At 43.0% G+C, this 19699-nt stretch overlaps 1 protein-coding gene across 6 annotated transcripts in view; it reads right to left on the bottom strand.

Moving 5' to 3' along the window:
* The window catches only part of drp2 (dystrophin related protein 2), a 60746-nt gene that overhangs the window by 32195 nt on the left and 8852 nt on the right, over nt 1-19699 (bottom strand). For all 6 annotated transcript variants that reach the window (XM_072664291.1, XM_072664292.1, XM_072664293.1 and 3 more), the window contains exons 2-10: nt 14172-14328; nt 10981-11101; nt 10451-10719; nt 7329-7475; nt 5880-5958; nt 3797-3857; nt 2365-2426; nt 1859-1933; nt 611-812 (exon numbers count right to left, since the gene is read on the bottom strand). In XM_072664291.1, coding sequence (XP_072520392.1) covers nt 611-812; nt 1859-1933; nt 2365-2426; nt 3797-3857; nt 5880-5958; nt 7329-7475; nt 10451-10719; nt 10981-11101; nt 14172-14328 — 1173 coding nt within the window. The remainder of the gene's footprint in view (nt 1-610; nt 813-1858; nt 1934-2364; nt 2427-3796; nt 3858-5879; nt 5959-7328; nt 7476-10450; nt 10720-10980; nt 11102-14171; nt 14329-19699) is intronic.

Here is a 19699-nt window from a genome sequence, read left to right as displayed (position 1 = left end):
TGTTCCGTTCTCTTGTCTGACTGGGAACTGGTGATTATCATTCCCTTGCACCCAGCTCATTCTCATTCTCTCCCTGTGTTTATCGCAAAACAAAAAAAGCAATTATCGCAATTTATGCGTGGGGTGAAAACAGTCATTTCCAGCCATTAGCAGCAGATAGTTAAGAGCTGCTAAACAAATTTATGATGGATAGGAAAAAAAATAAAAATAAATAAATAACTGCAAGGTTGTTTTGCCTTTTTTGTATTCGCTGAAACAACTACCTAACATTTTCAGTCAAGAGCTTTGGCAGGGAGATCAAGCAGGGGAGCTTTTAACTGTCCCACACGCTCTGATTGGCTGCCTGCCTGTCTTGATTTTCCTTCGCCTTTGTCATGATCTAATTCACTTCACAGGCGCACAGAGAACACACAGCCTTAATATGAAAGAGTGCCTTAAATCAAGCCACCGATCAGAGCAGTGGGGGGCAGGAGCCCTAACCTTGACAGGCGACCGAAGGTGAAGTGGGCGTGATTGGATGATAAATGTGCGTAAGCGGGTGTGGGAGGTCACAAGGTCAAAGCATGTCAAGCAGGAACACGTCAGAGGCGGTGTGGCAATGTGACAGCACCTGTCATAGACGTTGAGCAACCAGTTGAGGCACATATCTACGCAGAGAGGGATATTGATGAGTACAGATCGCTCCTCTTCCAGTCTTTCATACAGGGCAGTGAGGGCGTGGATCACCTCCACCACGTCCATCACATACTCTCCATGCTGCAGCTCCTGTTCCCTAAACACCTCGGTCACACTTGTCAGCTTCAGCAGATCCACTACACACACAGCCATGCGCACAAATACACACACAAATATAACAAACACTATTTTTTTACTAGCCTGTTGCACCTTTTAAAACTTCAGGGTGTGGATTATGCGAGCAGAGTGCAATCTAATTCAATTTCCCTGCTCTAAAGTCATTTTCCCAGGCCATTCCAGACAGGCTATAGATTTAAAGCTGTCCACTGTCATGCCTAATTGGATAATAAGATAATGAGATGACATATAGAGGGATAGTGGCTGGAGTGCTTTCAGGGATGGTCTTAGAGACACTAAAAGGCCTTGGTGGATGTTTTTTCTATGCAGGCTTCTTCAATCACGGCCAGCTAGCACAGCAAACTGCAGAGTTGCTATGCCAGCCTGGTAATTAATTCTCTTAATGACATGGACTAGCGGTCCAGCAGAGAGAGAAATAAAGAGAGGGAAAGGGAAAGAGGGCATGAGAAAGTGAGAACAAGACAGCAAGCGCCCCAGAGAGAGAGAACGAAAGGGAAGAAAGAGGGAGGGGATGAGGAGAGATAAAGAGAAACGAAGGCTGTCTTAGCAGTGCGCTGCATGTTATGCAGTATTATTTATTTAACTCTTGAAGGGGGTCGAGGGAGGAGAGGTAGACAAGCATGAAAGAGACGGCTGTGCTCCAAGCAGGTGTGTGCTGCTGGATGGCGCCTATCTAGGGCGAAAGGGTCATGAGCAGTCAACCTGGCGCATACCCAAGAGAGTGGGCTCCTGCCTGGGCAGCAGCAGATAAACTTCAGCCTGCCAATCCTGACTCTGGAGGATCACTAGTTCATCCAATTCTTCATCCAGACTGTTTAATTACCTCCCTATAAGAGGCATAATCGCGACAATTATTAGGCTTAATTAGGCCGTACGAAAATCACTGGGCCCTAATGAAACTGACGGAGCAGGCTGAGCCCTGTCCGCAACTAATCGATGACTGATGCACTATAAGAGTGGAAGAGGACATTCGGCAGAGGCAGGTGAGAGAAAGGGCAAGGTAGAGTGGCTACCAAGCAAAGGAGGAGCGTTCCTGTGCACGTACGTCTCAGAGATTTCTGCACTCGCCGCAGCTTCATCGCCGTCCGGTATGCAGAGAACTTGATGTTGTTCAGGTCCGCTGTGAGAGTGATAGCATGGGAGGAAGATAAAGAAAAGAAAAGAACAGACAAACACAGACAAAAGGAACATTTAGACAAGAGGGCCCACAGAAGCATCTATACACCTTTGACAAGAACTCTCTCTTCTGCACACAAACAAAAAGGAATGAGTCACTCGGGTGGGATCATGCTTGTGGCATAGCTTCTCTGATCGCATCAATGCATCAATTAACACACACAGAAAATGCCCTTTAATCACTATTAATTAGAGCAGGCAAAGCAATCATATGGTGGCTAATGAGAGAAGTGTCTTAGTGAGGGGAAGGGACTATAATGAGGGAAAAGGTGTTGAAGTGTATGTTAGTGTGTGAACAAGATATATGTGTGCCCTGTGTGTTTTGGGAGTTTTGGGAGGGGGGGATTGGGGTGGTCATAAATTTAATTGTCCTACCCAGAGCTTGGTACAATTCTGTCATCTTTGGATGATCCCAGCAGGTTGTCTGAGCCTGATGGCTGTAGAGAGAAATAAAATGAAAAGGGAGGTAGAGAACACACAAAGGTCAGCACTGTACTACAACAGTACTATCCCGACAGGGTTTGGACCAGTTTTGGACCAGTTTGCAATGGAAGAATTCTCTACACACATGATAGAGATGGGAGTGGCTGCTCGATTTACACATCAACATGAAACAGCTAGCATTTTTATTCTAAAAGTTTTAGGGGCTTGGATTCTGGGGTGAAGTCCACACTTACTTGTCTGTAATCCTACACACAATACAAACTGATTATGTGACATTCGTTATGATAACCACAATTACGAGTCGCTTCTAGTAACATTATCTTAAACCTGCTGGAAGCGACATTGCTCTAGATTTGAATGTTGTTCGTTACGCAGCATAGTACTTTACGTTTTTTCCACATATGCCACAGACTTGAGAAAAAACACAGAAAACAGAAAACAAAGATATTATAGAATAGTATCTACAAATCTGCAATCTTTACTGACACGAGTGGGTGCGCTACAAGTCACTGAGCTACACGGAAGACTACTACTGTTCAAATAATCTTACAGAATCAAAGAGGTGTAAGTAAAAGAGAGAGAGTGGGAGAGAACTACAACTACTATCACAAAAGTTTTCCAGAAGAATTCAATACCAGACTAGGCGCTAACATTACAAACGACATGGTCAAATCCACTCTGTACCTTTATTGCTGCATCCGCAACAGCTGCAGCAATGCACAAGACGCATGGTGACAGAGATATCAAATTAATTAATAACGAGAACAAATATATAGCCAAGCCTGCTCACAGCAGGCAGTTTGCCAGTGGCTGCAGGGCCATTCACTCGCTCATAATTACCTGAGAAGAGCTTACATTGATCGGCCGGCGACAAACAATGTCCATCTGTACCTCCCTCCTGTGGCCCACTTGTGCGGCCCATAAAAACCACCACAGACATGCAGGGCATCAAAAGCCACAGCTAGAGGCAGTGTAGAGATGCACTGATGGATTCCAGTTCGGAAAACAAATGCCACAGAGAAATATCGATGAGCCGAACAAAGCAGAGAGACCAAACCCAATACCTTCCCTTAAAAGACAACAGCCATTAATGTCCCTATTCAAGGCTGACTGACTGATATCTGTGGGAACAGAAAAGGTTTGCGAAACACAGCAGAGCACATGACAAAGGCTCGCCGTGGTCAAATATTATTTGTATCACAGCGCAATAATCTTCTGCACCAGGGAGCAGTAATTGTGTTTTCAGGAACCTTTCTCCTCTCTCTCAGCTAGATAGCCAGACACTCTTCACTACTGGTTTGTCTTGCAGGCAGCAAATGCACGCTGACTGCACTGACTGCAGATGGCTCATAGCTGAACTTACTTGATGTAGTATGGCACTTTGTTGGGGGATATAGCACGCTCCCAAGGTATCTGCACAGAACCTAGATGGGGAAACAGAAGAGGGAGGGAGAGAGAGAGCAATATCAGCCACACAAACATGCCATGCATGAAAAGCTATTTGCTAAATCTTGAATGGCAGGGTCAAGTTCATCCAGGCGCACTGCTGTCATGCAAAGGAGTGACAAAATACAACCTTGAGAGGTGTTCAGAGTACAGGAAACTTTGTTTCTTTTTTTTTCAGAACAGAGTGAATGCTCTCTTGAACACTGAACACTGACACTGAACACCTCTGAAAAGCAAGAGCTGGGAATCAGGATCAAATTTCAGCCCTTCCATTCGCAGTCAATAACCCAGAGAACACAAATATTCGTTTTTCATTGAAAGAGAAAGGCGTTTAAGTCTCAGCGCTGTGATACACAATCCAGAAGCCAATAAGGCTGCTCTGCTTCCACTAAGGCAAAGCAGGGTAAGTGCAACACACGGCCTTGAGTAATATAGTTGATGTGTGCGGTCATATGAGCGTATGTCAGGTTCTCTAAAACTCTGTTGTTGTAAAATAAAAAATTCTGTTCTATTAATAGATTATAATTATTATAATACACTTATGTGTTAAAACATCTTAGAAAATAGTGCGGAAAATGATATTTTGCATAGGCAAATGCAAAAATAAGAACAACAAGAATGTAGAGACCGGTTAATCTATGAAAGCTTTTTTGGTAGTTTAATCGAACTACAGCAGAGTTTGTTTAGAAGCGGGCCGAGACACATCTGCACAGGGGGTTTCAGTCGTTTGTTTGGTGCACACACCAGAGTTTTAATGGCAGCATTCACACTTTAGTTCCAACTAAAACAACACAAAATGCAATACAATGCAAATATCTGCTGGCTTTAATCAAACCAGATCTGCAAAATCTGACATTAATCTCTGGCCTAATTTGGAGAAAATGTATATTAAGACTTACAGCATCAGTCAAAAGTTTGGACACACTTGGCTGAACATGCGCTGATCATCATAACATCTAGGGTGACCATATTTTTGTTTTCAAAAAAAGGGGACACTGGGGACAAATGGGTGTCCACTAAAGTTAGGATGTGGTGGTTTGGGGGGTAACCCTAATCCTAACCCTAACCCTTTTCATATAGACTATAAAAGCTATTTACTGCTCTTGCTAAATGAGTAAGTGCTTCCATGTTAATGTTCATTAATATACGGTAGTTGAATAATTTGAGAGGTATTTCCACCCTCACACATACACACTGCCACAGTCCTACAACTTAGGCCTACTTGAACCCCACATCCCAGCCACAACATCCCAACTACAGTGGATACCTGTATGTGTCCTCTTTGTTGAAAACAAAACAGGGTCACCCTAGCATTTGGATCAAATGTTTTTAAGATGATGACCAGCAAATATTCATATTCATATACGCTATGATAGAGACTGAAATATTAGCCTATGACTATTTTGAGGAAAAATACCCTTAGGTGTTTTAATATAACATAATACATTATTAAAACATACAATAACATTTAATGTTGCATTATGCAACATGTGTCACCATGAACTAAGAGGCCTTACTCTTTTCTAAAAAATCAGCAGTGTGAAAAGTTGCAAACAAATGCTTGGAGCACCCAGCTCTGCTGTCACTTCTAAATTATTGAGTTGTTTCAGCCTATATAGCACTGATATCTGTGTAACAGCCATGCACGTGTCGTTTCCAGCTCCCAGAGAGTCACGGCTCATCAGCAGCTGCAGCAGCAGCAGCAGCCTAGGAGTTTAGTGTGATCCGCTTTCTCAGCTAACCCTGCCAGTGCAGAGGGGAGCACTTTGCATGCGCCGTGGGATTCCCTCCACGTAGATCCGGAGCCATGGAGTGACAGGGAGCCAGATGATGGCCCACAGCGCTGACTCAAACGCACTCCTTTATAATTCAGCAATTCCTATACAGTTAGCAGCTCAGATCTCCATAACGACCCTGACTGTTATCTCTGTCCCGGTACTGCCCCAACTCATGGATCAGCAGGCGGCCCAGTGCAAGCCTGAGCAAAACAGTGCTCTTACTGGAGAGGAAGTGCTGTGATCCAGGGCCAAAATCTCTGTGGGCATCCTGCAGCTGCTTCAGGCGCTCTTCAACAGAACCCTGCGGAGAAAAGTAAGAGAGAGAGAGAGAGAGAGAGAGAGAGAGGGAGAGAGAGAGAGAGAGAGGGTACCCTGGGGTGAATCACAAGAGACACTTCTACAATTCTTGTCCTTAACCCCCTTCTGAGAACACGCACACACACACATACACAAAAGTAGAAACACACACAAACAACCAAGAGTCTCTCTCCTCTCCTGCAATTAGGCTGAGCTACAGATGCAGCAAGTCCCGCTCTTCTCCCCTAGCCCCTTCCCTCAGTCCTTTGAAAGAGACTGGGAAAAAAGGCTCAAGTGAAGACAATAGCTGTGTTGAAGTAAATGTGCCAGGAAGGCTGTGTTACACTGGGGACAGAGCAGTTGCTGGGAGGGAAAGCCAGACATAAGAGAGAGAGGTGGCAATTTAGCGCACAAAATGTAGACCACGATCAATCCCTGGGCTTGCTCTCTCTCTCTGTTCACTCCACCCTTGCCTGGGGACTTGGCTTAACTAATCCCGGTTAATTTACGAGGTATTGGATTTGCCGTGTAAATCATTGAAGGATGTCAAAGCATAAATGTAAACAACGGGCAGCAAATCTAGTCATGCAGATGCTAAAACCCCAGAGCACTCTTTCTTTTTCACGCACTTCAAGGACACTTAGCCCTGCAAGAACCTAATGCGAAGTTAAAGTCACACCACACACAAACTGCATGTCTCTGCTGGTCAGAGTAAACAGTGAGAGACCACTCGGCCTAATCGGTACGCTGTGCACTATGGGAAATGGCTAATTAATGGAAATTTCTGCACAAGACTGAGGGCATTTGCCAACTGGAAACACTGTCTTTGTGTATGTGCTTATGTGTGTATGTGTGTGAGAGAGTGTGTTTGGATTCAGCGTAGTTGAGCTGAACTGATTGAGTAGACTCACCCGGAGCTGAGGTCATAAATAATTTAAGAGTAAAAATATTAGAGAATTAGAATTTAAAATGCACTACATCTACGAGTGGGTCCCAAGCAGGAGGAGCAGATTGTTCCATTCAAATGAGTTGGATTTAACATTTATCACAGTATTCACACAGGAAAATCACACACACACACACACACACAGACATGCTCACACATACACTCTCCTTCACCAGATTCATTGTTCATCTTTGTCTAGATTCCTTCCTTTTCCCATCACATAAACAACACGTCTACATTCACTCACAAACAATCTCCTTCCATTACATTTTCTCATTTATTTCTCATTGTTTTGCTCTAATCCAACCTTTCCACTTCCGCAGACAGGAGCACTCTAGCCCTGAGCACAGTGTTCTGCATTCTTTATGGCCTATTCTGAAAAAAGGACCATAAACAACAAGGCAGGGTTAGAGGTGGATGTGATCTACCTGCAGCAGCTTCCACCTGCTGTTGAGGTGTTCCAGGGCCCGAGCGTTCTCCATAGACAAGTGCACGTCGGAGATGGCTAGCTGATGGGCAAGGTCATTGATGTGCTTCATTCCCTCCTTGACTTGAGAGAGCTCTTCCTTAAACAGCTGGAAAAACATGGGAAGAGGACAGAGAGAGAGAGAGAGCGAGAGAGAGAGAGATAAAGAATGAGTCTGGTCAGCCTCAGTGTGTACTCGGACAGCTTGAGGTCTGATGTGTCAGTGAGATCACGCTGCTCTTGGTGCACGTCCAGGGCAAATCAAGACTAACAATGCGCTGGAAGTCTGTGCAGCAAACCCTCACACTCAGTGCCTAATGGACTGCTGCCTCGTGACAGGAACATGAGGTCTGCGACTTTGTTTAGACAGGGCCGCTGACACGGCCACCCAGCCAAGCCCATGAAATGCATGCTAGGCTTTATGGCAGAGCAAATTTGGAGGCTGTTCCACTAAATTACCACTTTCGACCATAACAGGGGAAAGAACACAAAAGAAGATGAATAGACAATGAGGGAAAATAGCCCATACGCTAATGAAGTCACGTTTCAGGCATTGCCCATTTGCAACAAGGTCACAATCATCAGTTTTAATGAGACCAGGGAGCATCCACTCATCTCTTTACTGAATATCTGTTTGTTTGTGTTTTTTTTCATACCCAGTAACATCATCAGTGTTAGCTGTTGCCAATTGCCACTTGCTGTGTGAATCTTCCATACAGCACAGCACCAATCTGGCAAGCACACGCTTCCTCTAAAACATGAAACGTTGGGTGCCGTATCTTTTTAATCTCATCAAGCAACATCGTAACACGTGGCACGTGAATGCATTTGCGCTGACTATCTAGTTCTGTGAATGTGAGCCAGCAGGCGCCCATTACTGACCAGCAACTGCTGAAGATCAATAGATGAGGAGAACTAAGTCATCCTTCTACTCTGAGAGCACCAGGACCAGTTGTGCCTTGTTGCACTTACGGGTGTGGATAGCTGTGGCATCATTAAGATTTGAATTGGGGTCCCGGTGATAGGACACAACCCTCTTAGCCAGCTGCACCACTCGGGGGCCCATCACTGATAAGATTAGAGCAGAAGGACAGGCGGACAACCCACTGCTCCGCTGTGACTTAAATTCAGCTGTGCTCGCCATTCTTTCTGAGCTTGCAGTCAGGCTCTAATGGAGAACTATTAGAGGGAAAACAGGTAAATGCATCACAGAGAGTGGGCAGCCAGCCATGCTGCATAAAGGCAAAACCAGCAAGCACTGCAACCTGCTTAACTACTCTCACTTATGCACTTTGCTTTAGAAATATATATAGCTTTTCATGCTCAATCACCTTTCTTATAGCTTTTTATCCAAATACATGCTTTTTAAGAGAATTGTTAAAACTGCCATAACAAATATATGCAGTATATTATGTATAATGGTAACGCTACATGCAGAAGGCAAGAGACTTCTTAGTGAAAAACAAATCACTTGCTTTTAAAACGCTGTGAGTTTGGTGTTTGGTGGTTCAAAGCCAGAAAGAAGGAGGCCTTCAGGCTTTTCAAAACAGTTCATAGGATCAGATCAGTGCCCCATGGGTTGCTGCAGTTACCTTAAATTGAGGACAAACAATACTGCAGATAAACTCCACTCCACTAAATGCCACTCAGACTGCTGGAGTCAGGAGCTGTTGGAGTAACCTATACCATTACTGCACTTAACATAAAGTCCTGCAGACAGCTCATTCTGCTGAGCAGCTGCATTCAAATCATTTCCAAGTAGAGGTGTAACGTCTGATGTGGTAAGTGATCATATCATTATTATTACGAATTATGATCACTGCATGTTTCATTAAATGGGAGACTGAGTGTCCATGTCTATAGTTTCATTCTGCTGTTGAGGAAGTCTTGGCTATGCATGATTAGTCCTGTTTAATTTGATGTAGTAACATAGTGTGCACAGATTTTTTTATTAAAACCTGTCAAAGCACAAACAACATTGAGATGTGAATGATTACATTAAAATATTATGACTTTTGTCATTCTGCCCACTGTCTAGACAAACAAGCAATCTCTTTAGCATTATGATTTTGGCAGATCTGTGTTGCAGATGCCTCTCACTTTTGAAGGAGTATTATTTGATTTCATGTTATTAAAATGAATGTTTACATTTAAAATAGGCATGTCCCAATCATTTCTCTCAAAGTCTCTTGATTCTGAGACTTAGCCAATACCTAACTGATCCAAACTTTCAATAAATAATTTAAATAAATAATCCAGCCACACAGTTTAGAGAAGATGTGCTGCTGATTAATACTGAAGTAAAATCCCAGTTTCTATAATTAGACATTCTGGACTGGATTTATTTAGTCTAGTAACTGTTTAAAATCTTATCTTAATTAATCTTAATTAATTTAGTCTGACGCACCTCCTAACCATTCAGCTTCTTTAAAACACTGTAGTCATGTCACTGTGTGTGTAGTGGTACACACTCTGGACTGATATCTGTTGTTGTTTTTCAACTACTGATGTGAAATGACTATAGCTCCACAATGCGCTGGAGTGGTGGTTTAAAAACAAAGAAGTAAAGCAGAAAGTTCCTGCGATAGCTTTATAAAGTTTCATATTATGTTATATTTTCATGTTCCAATGTAAAATAGTTGCACATGATTTCTAAGTTTTTATAACTATACTAGTTTATAACTAACTATTTTATTTACCTTCTAGGAATGCTCCCCCAGTGCAGGGAAATCATGCCTGTTAATGGTACCCTTAGGACACCAAATGACGCTCTTAGCATTGGGGTTTAAACAAAGACTTTGGATTGGATTGTAATTAAAATAGATGATACCTGATCCTAACTTAAATAAAATATATTAAAATGTATTTTCACTTAGGAATGCACCATGCCAGTTTGGCCCATTAAAGAGAAAAAATATAGATTATTAGAATAATATCTGCGTTCAAAACATTTAGTGTGTAGATTTAGACCACACAGTGCGTGTTTTGTGTTACATAAAAGGCTAATAAAACCCTCACAAAAATCTTTTAGTTTGTTTGTAAAGTCATCAAAACTGGAATCAGCCACTTCCTCAGAAGCAATACCTTGGTGGCATCTATGTGGTCCTGCAGAGAGTCGATGAAGAGATCTCCCACAGGCTCCCAGGCATCTCTCACTCCTTCCGCCTGCTCCAGAGCGCCAGCCAGCTCCTCCATAGTCGCCTGGACCTGTAGCAGCCTCTCCAGAGTGCGCTCCATGTGCCGGTGCCGGTCCACACAACGTGCAGTCAGCTTCTCCCATAGATCGCTGGCCACATTGGCCTGCTTCCACACAGAACGGCTCACATTCAACATCCGCCGTCTTGGTGACACCTCTGCAGCAGGAGAAAAGTGAGGGGCAATGGATGAATGGGGGGAGACCACAAGAAAGGAAAAGACATAAACTAAACAGTGAATACAGCTGCATTTGGGTAATTGGGGGTGACCCATCTTCAGTTGTTGAACGATGGTTTCTGATAAAGCATGCCCACTAGAAACACCTGAGCTGATTCACCTTAGTCTAATAAGGTGGGTAAATGGTCTGGAATTGAAGTGGTTGCTCTGTGCTGGGAGAGCTTTCAGAAAAGGTAACAGACCTTTGCCATCTGGCAGCGTCTCCTCAGGCTCCTGGAATGGATGCTGGGCCAGGAAGGCCTGGGCAGACTCCAACACTGAGTAGATGAATGGTCCCCTGGACTTCACATCCTCCATAAAGGCCTGCACACACAAACAAGCATGAAAGCTAAAACATATTCATATGCCAACACTAAAAAGGGACACTTACATGCAAAGTGTATGCAAATCTAGACCTGCCTACTTGACTAACTTCTGCACTCCTTTCTGTCTGAAGGTAGAAGTCATGATTCCACCAATTATGGCAAGTCACCCAGACCTTAAAGCAACATCTAACACCTTATAGCAAGTATCTCCATGCCATCACACTACCATGTTTGACTACTGGCGTGATGATTTAATTGAGAAACGCATTAGCTCAGTCTTCCAAAACCTTCAGACAAGCATAACAGTCCTGAAAATATTTACCACTGCTGCAGGTTTTCACCATTTAGAGTCCCTTTGCGTCTTAGTAAGCCCCAGTGCTAGTTATATCTTTACTAATTGAACATGCCCATGCGAAAACCTCATAGATGCTGTTGGTCATCCCTCCTCTCACGGTTATTTTACTGCAAAAAAGCCAAAAGCCAGCTCATATTCTGCAGGAGGAGATTACAGTATACTGTAAGCATCCTATATTACAAACTGGAATTAATCATGCTGTGCAATATCTTTCTGAGTCTATTAAACCAAAGAACCACAAAGGTCAGCCCCGATAACAGCTCCCTACAACACCGCCACCCACTGAACTGAACTGAACACAGATCCAGATGAACTGGCAAATGCAGCCCAAGGTAAACATACAAGAGTATATCAGTGACCTGCTGACACTGATAAGGTTCCTGGCGTTGGCAAATGACCCCCTCTGTGCATAAATAGACACACATGCTGAGGCCTAGGGTGAGAACAGCTTTTGTTCTCCTCAGCTCAAAACTTTAATCCTAGCTACACTTCACACTCAAAAGGTCTGCTTCTGGCTTAGAAAACATATAAAAGCAGTACATTTGATCATATTTGTATATATTATGCATATGCAGAAAAAGGGCACAGTTCAAATGTTTCCTTTGTAACATAGTTGTCTTGCATGTCTATATTTTACAAACACAGGTTTCTTAGATTTAAGTCAAGTATTGCATATCCATTGAAATACCAGTTTTAGAAGTTTTCATTGTTATGTTTCCTTGTCAACAAACAATTTTGCTAGTTCGGATCATGCCATCAGCATATGAAGATTTTGGAGGAGACTGAGGAGGGGGGAGAGAACTCAGAGAACCTTTGGCTCAGGTGACTTCTGATTGTGGTGGGAAGCCAGTCCACCCTCTCTGATAGGTGGAGATAACAGAGAGGAGATGGGGTGGTGGGAGGTTGCCAAGACTTCTCATGGACATGTGAACAAGGTGGAGATAGTATTACGTTAGGACGTTAGGTTTGGAGGAAGGATTTCAGGCATGTTTCTTCCCCCAGAATTTGATATTTCATTATACCACTTAGTCTAAGCCTAGGCCTAATCTGGAACATTTCTTTAAGCAATTTGCACATATTCATTTTTCATACTGCCGCTATTAGAACACAACCTTGTATGTCCAAATGCTAACTTAACAGAAAAAGCAAAAACAAAACTGGAAAGTAAATGGAGTTTTAAAACAATAAAATATTAAGAATTGTAAAGGTATTGGATGGGTTTATATGATTTTGTATTTTCATACAAAATAACAAATACAATTAAACCTATGTGTAAATCATAACAATTAGGGTCTTAAACAAGCAAAAATCTCTTTGGAAAACCAGTTCATTTTACCAATGCACAAGATTACTTTACCATTACCATTATTAAATACTGGGATTATCTTCATTATTATCATCATCATTACTTTCATTATACCGCCCAACCCCACCTTAAACACACACACATACAAACACACAGACACATATGCAATAAATAGGTAGCGGCACACACTAAAATAGGTACAGAACGCAACATGCAAAATTCACTTAAGATCAATAATTCACATTTCTTAAAACCCTGCAATTCTCTGCAGAACAAGCCATGCAATTTTCCTTTCTGCCTTGTCAGAAAAGTTTTAGAGAAATGTGGTGCTCTGGGAACACGAGCTCCATGCATAATTATAATGGAAATGGCAGCAGAAAAGAGGACACTAGGAAACTGTTAAAAGGATAGAACTCTAATGGTTTGATATGAGTGGGAGGCTGGGGGTGTTAGTGGATGAGGACTGGGTGGCGTTTCACAGCCTGTATGTGTGTAAGTTCATATGGAGTTTGGGGGGAGGAGAGAAAGTGTGTGGACTGTGTGAATGCAACGTGAGAGAGAAGTGAGGCACTGGCCTGTTTTAATTGGGAGGCTGCTATCACTGCCAGTCTAATGGGAGGGAGAGGCTTTCTCTCCTTTCCATCTCTGTCTATCGCTCTTTCCCTCTCTGTGTCTATCCCTCTAGCGCTTTGCGCAAGGCTCCACTTCCACACAGACAGAGCACAGACTGACAGCAGTGAAAATTGGAACAAAGGTGGAAAAAGCTTTCCACAGTAGTACAGGACCAATTACATGGTGTGGGTGTGGGTGTCTTTATGCCTGTGAGTGTGTCCATGTTAAAGAAAGAGTACAGCACTAGATTTTCTGCCTTGTATATAATTGTGTGCATTTGTTGGCATTTGTGATTTGCTAATACCGAAGTGTATGGGTTCATTTTTTTTGTACTACCACTAAACCCACACCCAGTCTTTGCAGGGTGTTGAAACATTGTATTCTCAAAGAACAGAGCAAATGAATGTAAACAGGAACAGCTTAAGCAATCCACTGTGCTTCTGTTGGCTTGGCCCTGGTTCTCTAAAATGCTCTGTTTTTGGGTATCTTACAGAACTCTATGGGTGAGATGGAGAAGAGAGTTTAGCATTACAATTAAAAGATTTTAGCAGCTCTCTCTCCCTGCTTCACAACGGATCAGTGCTTTTCATTACTCAGCATAGGTGGGTGGGCAAGCATTGCTATAGCAAGGCTCTTTCCACCATTCTGTAGGCTTAAATGTTTAACTGGGCTCATTATTTCGTTAGATATGTAGATTAACAGTATCAGACATGAAAGAGTACATCAAATTGAAAGGTATGTAAATGAGGGCAATGGAAAGACCTGTGTATTTAGAGTGTGCATGTTTGGCACTACCTGGTGGAACTCCCGCTGGTGTTGCACTGCCCCCACATCACCTCCTATGGGCAGCTGCTCAGACAGCTCCTCGTCCTTGGCCGTTAGCCATTCGATGATTTCCTGTAGGGAGAGTTGCAGCTTTCCGCTGTTGTCCGAGAAGGCCTCCAGTCGCACCCTGCCAACACAGCACACAACAGGTCCGCCGCAGGGCAATGAGCCGGGGTAACAACTCAGCTCCCCAGCTGAAAGTTCCACACTCCTACTGATCCACACCAACATGTCATGCCCAGGCATGTCAAAAACATTGAGAAAGTCCCTTTCTAGAATGTCTGCCTGGCAAGAACATAAAACAGCACCTAGTCTCGCTGATTGCCATTTACATGAAGAGGACATGGAGAGTAATCCTATCACATTTCCAGCGGCACGAACATACAATAAATAAAGCATAACATCAGGCTTTAAGCCACCTGCCGGGCACTGACTGTGATTGTCTCGGGGAGTCAGGCTAATTCCATCAGTATCACAGCTGGGGTTGAATGGGAGGAGGGGGTAAAAGAGCAATGCTGCTTTTTCAATTATGTAGCGTCCCAGCATGGGTCCACCACACCCACCCTCGTTACAGCCACTCTAGCCTACTCACAAGGCCTCAAGCGAAACAGATGTAGTAACAAAAAAATGCCAGGGACGAAGAAATGCAAGTGATGTTTTTAAAAATTGGAAAAGTTCAGTAATGATAATCTCAAGCTTTTGAACATTAAACAACCATAACATTCTAAATGCTGGAGCTCCTTGCTGTCATCTGACTACTGACATGCCTCGAGAAATTAAACAGGGTTTTGCAGAATTCAACATTTAACACTGTATCCACTGCTTCATCTGCAGTAAACATGCCTGCTGGCATCCTAGAACAGTGCAACAGAGCAACAATAGTCTCTTGAGTGCGATTTTCTGGTTTTAAGATGATGTATTTTGAAGGTGGGATAAGTGATGATAATGATGATTGATGATAAGTGCTCTGAGGTGGCTTTTTAGGGGCTTGTTTGTTTTGTGACTAAGCATCTTATAACAACTATATAATTATATTCACAATCTTCAAATCAACATTATTATAACATTATATACCTTTCCTCAGTATGTCTCTCTTTCTCCAGCAGCAAATATAAAAAAAATGGTATCTAATTTATGCTAAAGATAGATTCGCCTTTTGTATATGATCATCTGGTTAAAGCACCCAGTCTAGAAGATTTTCTTATAAAATAATAAAATGTAAAAATGAACATCCTTTCTAACAGCCACTAACCACTTTTCTATTGGTTATCATTTTTATTGTTCTACTAAAATAGTGAACACCACCACTGCATATTTAGCAGACACTGAGAGAGTTAATAAAGGTGGTCATCCTGCTCACGGACTCCTGTCCTGCTCACGGACTCCTGTCCTGTATGAGAAGCAACACTGTTATCCAGTATGTCAGACAATGTACCTTGCTCCATCATTTGCCTTTTCATATTTTTCCACATCCACAGCCCTTCTTCAACTGAACTATATCTGATCAACAACAAGCCATCTTCTTTGACGACAAAGCTAAGAGTAATGCTAATGTGAGCTTGGTGTATTCATTAGCCTAGATGTCAGTGGCTAGGCTAGCAGTCAGAACTATAGCAATTACCAAAGGCTTTCTGAAAGCCTATGCATGCTGTAGAGGAAGAACAATGATGAAAACGATATAAAATCATGAATTCTGTTAAAATGCTGAGGCATAATAAGCCAGTGTAGAACTGAAAAACATATCAGCGAGCACTTGTAATTCTGGAGAAATCTTGTGGTGTGAGCAATAGCGGTCTGCATGCAATCAGTATGTGTAGGCAATGTTTTATGAGAGCTAGGGGAGACTGCTGCTAGATCTGCCCTCTATATATTCTGATTAGTATAAACTTGAAAACTGGGCATTGCTGCTGCCCAGAGAGCCGCAATCTCTTCAAGCAGAGCCCTGGATAAAAATTGACAGCGGCCAGAAAACCCTGCAGGGGCTGCAAACATGATTATCTTTTCTGTTTTTCACGATTAGCTGAACGTTTGTTCATGCCCGGCTCGTTTGAGTGGAAAACAGCCGCATCCCTGCATGGGACTGAGAAAAAAAAACAAAGGAACAAGAAACTGGAAAACACGAAAAAAAGAGGCCGAAAGGGAAAAACAAAAACGAGAAATAATGAAAGACAGAATGAGAACTGCAATGAAGAGGAAGCCCCCTCCACCTGGTGAGATGTGTAATCTACTGGAACTCCATATGATTTGTTATTAGGCTCAATAAAGGCAGTCAGGCTGAGAACATTCCATTAGAACATGTGTGGTCCAGAGTAGCCAGTAGCCTCCCTAATCTCACTCTCGCACACGTATAAAATGAACCCAAGGCCACTGAGCTGTTGCTTTCACAGAATGACACAAGCTTTAAAATCTACGCACAATTCCTGCCACTAACATCATCTCACACACAGAGTCAGTGTGGGCACTATAGGTTTCAGTGGCATTTCCATTCAGCGATGATGGGCTCACAGGAGCAAGGCATGGAGGCCTCTGACGTGTCTTGTGTCACTACAGTGAAGTGCTTTATGATCAAATAAACCACCTGCCTGCCTGGTATGTAGTGATATTTGGTGTGCAGGGGGGGTGCGGATAGGGTGGGAGTAAGACATGGGAGAAAAAAAGAGGTAGTGAAAATGCGTTTGCTTTAAGAGATGCGGGTGATATGGTTGTCATGTTCGTCTCGGCAGACAAATAAAAAGTAATTACAAAAAAATCAAAAACTAATCTTAACTCTTTGTGTTCTGATGATACACTGGCTGACACACTGTCACATAAATGTCTGTATATTAGGAGTGCAAGTATGGATGTTGCGGTTCAGTGCACGTAGTAAGCTACAGACAAAGAGTAAAGCGTAAACAAACATCCAAGCTCTACACGAAAACCTTGAGCTGTAAGCCGTAATTAAGTAAAGTTTGGATTTGCATGATATTGTGGGAATTGAAGTGGATTTACAAGTGGATTTTACATGGTAATGGTAGTTTTTTAGTGTTGGTTCGGTTTTCCTTACTCTTTTTGTTTTTTATTTATCACTGTCCTGTCCTGCCATTTTACACACTACACTCTGTTTGTGTACCTCAGAGGGAACTATATATATTTTACAATTATGGAACAAACTGGAACTTGCACTCCTTGTCTGGTCAATGTAAATAAAGAATAACCATGGATTAGCTCAATGCCTTTGAGAGGTTGTTGCCTATTTCCCACTGTACCAAACTCAGACCACAATGTGAACCTAACCATGACTTTTGTGTACCGTTAGACCTCTACTGTATATGTCTGTTAATGTCAATACTGAGTCTCTAAAGGTTTGTCTAAGTCTCAGATGGGTTAATTTCAGAATGAGTTCATTTAAGCTCCTGTCCGCTGGTTTGGTCCAATATTTACTAGATCAGTTTTCATCATTATTTCCACTTCTTGCTGATCTGGGTTGCAGTGAGCCTACCCGGGTGCCAGCCTATTGCAGGGTACCACACACGTTTAGACCTAGGGGGCAATGTAGCACAGCCAATGTAAATGACATTTTTTGGGAGGTACAAGACAACACAGATGCAGGGAGAATAAATCCTCAAAAGTCCTCAAAGACCAGATCAGTGACCAGAACAAAGATCAAACCAGTGACCAAGGCATCTGGAGCTGGGCAGCCATCCCACACTGCCTGCCATCCCACTTCTGTGCCAAATGCTAATTCTAATAAATGTACTTAAGGCATTTACTGCCAAACATTAGAAGTAAATATATAATATTGTGGTTTATTACCAAAGAACTGATCAATTAAACTTCACTGGGAGGATTTTATGGCTAAGCTATAATTATCGGAAGGATTGTACCCCCCAGCCCCCTGGAAATTATACCTATGATTTTACTCGAGTATGATTTTACTAGAGTAGGAGAATGTTTCGGCAAAACTGAGCTCCTATTTTGATTTGATATGACACGTGTTTTTGCTTTCAGTAAGTGTGCAAGCATGTCCTTAACTGACTCGCCATGTGTGTGTCTGTACATGCATAAAATCCTTTCGTCCCCCCTTTGCTACTTCCACCTTCTAACTGTGATGTGGCCGCATTAGAGCAGTTCATGCACTGGTTCTCAGATGACAGGACACATGTGTCCCCCAGAGAGAGACAGAGACAGGGAGAGACAGTGATGTGAATGCCCTCTACACAGCCTCACCCCTCTGCTGCCCACTGATCCACAGCCAAAGAGAGGCCTGCATCACACCTGTGCCTGTGCCAAAGCACAAAACGGTGACTAACAAACATAACTTACCATGGACACTGTCTTGCACCGTTTCTCTCTCCACCTTCTCTCTCTCCAGAATACCCACCACACCAAGACACCCACGAGGCAGCTTTCTGCACCCATCCAGTCCAGCAAACAGGCCCGGCACTCCTGAATCTCCCTGTGCAGGGTCATCCATCATCCCAACTCTCTCTGAGGCTTTATTGGGACACCTCCAAAAGCCACAAATCAAACAATGCCTCAGCCAGACAAGCATCAGTATCCCAGTGCTCCACTGCACAGTGGAAGAGAAAACAAATAGGAGCCCGCTGCTCTGTAATGGAACTGGAGCCATAGTGCAGGAGATGCCAGGACTGGAACCGGTGCAGGCTGCCAGGACAAAAACGTAGCCACCGAGCCTGCATGCACACATCGCATTCCACTGTGCAAACAAGGATTAATTGGAGGCTTTTGCTGGCATGCACTGGAGTCACTGTCATTGTAGACGCCAGAAGCTCTAGTAGGGATGATACTGGTATGATACCCTACACTGGTGGGTAACAATGCGCGTAGGAGGACTGAGAGTGCCCTGTCTGGCAGCATTTACACAGGTAGCAATTCACTGTCTCAGGAGCAGTCGTGTGGAATGGTCAGCCTGTTTGTCCGAGCTGCTCAATATGGGGCATCAGCTTCCGTGTTTGGAGCAGGCAGCGTAAAATCAATAAGAATAGCCTACAGGGAGCACATTCTACAGCACGCCTCCTAATGACGGGACTGAAGAAGCTCGTTTCTTTGACAAAGGACAATGGGAACTGTTCCAGATCCCTTCTGATCTGCTTCAGCTCATCGATACAAGACAGCCTCGACAGAAACACAAGAGGCATGGAGTGCAATCTTCTTTTTCCTTGTTAAACCATGGTTACATGGCCGGAAATATAACTCCTCAATAATTCAGCATGATGATCACTTTTGTAGTCTACGGATGAGTAAAATGTTGATTATAAGAGCCAGTTTTGGCTTCACATAGTTATTCACATTTGGCCACCATCCAGATCAAATGTCAACACTGTCTAGAGCATATATAATCATTTCACAGACTGCTCTATTCAAGGGCTTAAAAATGTCATACACATCTTGGGTCAGACCCCAGTTTGTCATAATGAACAATTAATTTAACAAAAGAATAAATCACTTTCTTAAAATACTCTCAGTTGCCAGAATCGATTGTAAGTGCTCTGAAAGAA

This window comes from Salminus brasiliensis, chromosome 19, assembly GCF_030463535.1.
Source record: "Salminus brasiliensis chromosome 19, fSalBra1.hap2, whole genome shotgun sequence".
Classification (NCBI taxonomy): Eukaryota; Metazoa; Chordata; class Actinopteri; order Characiformes; family Bryconidae; genus Salminus; species Salminus brasiliensis.
The sequence above is the reverse complement of the archived record's forward strand: the minus strand, read 5'-3'. Positions and strand labels throughout refer to the sequence as shown.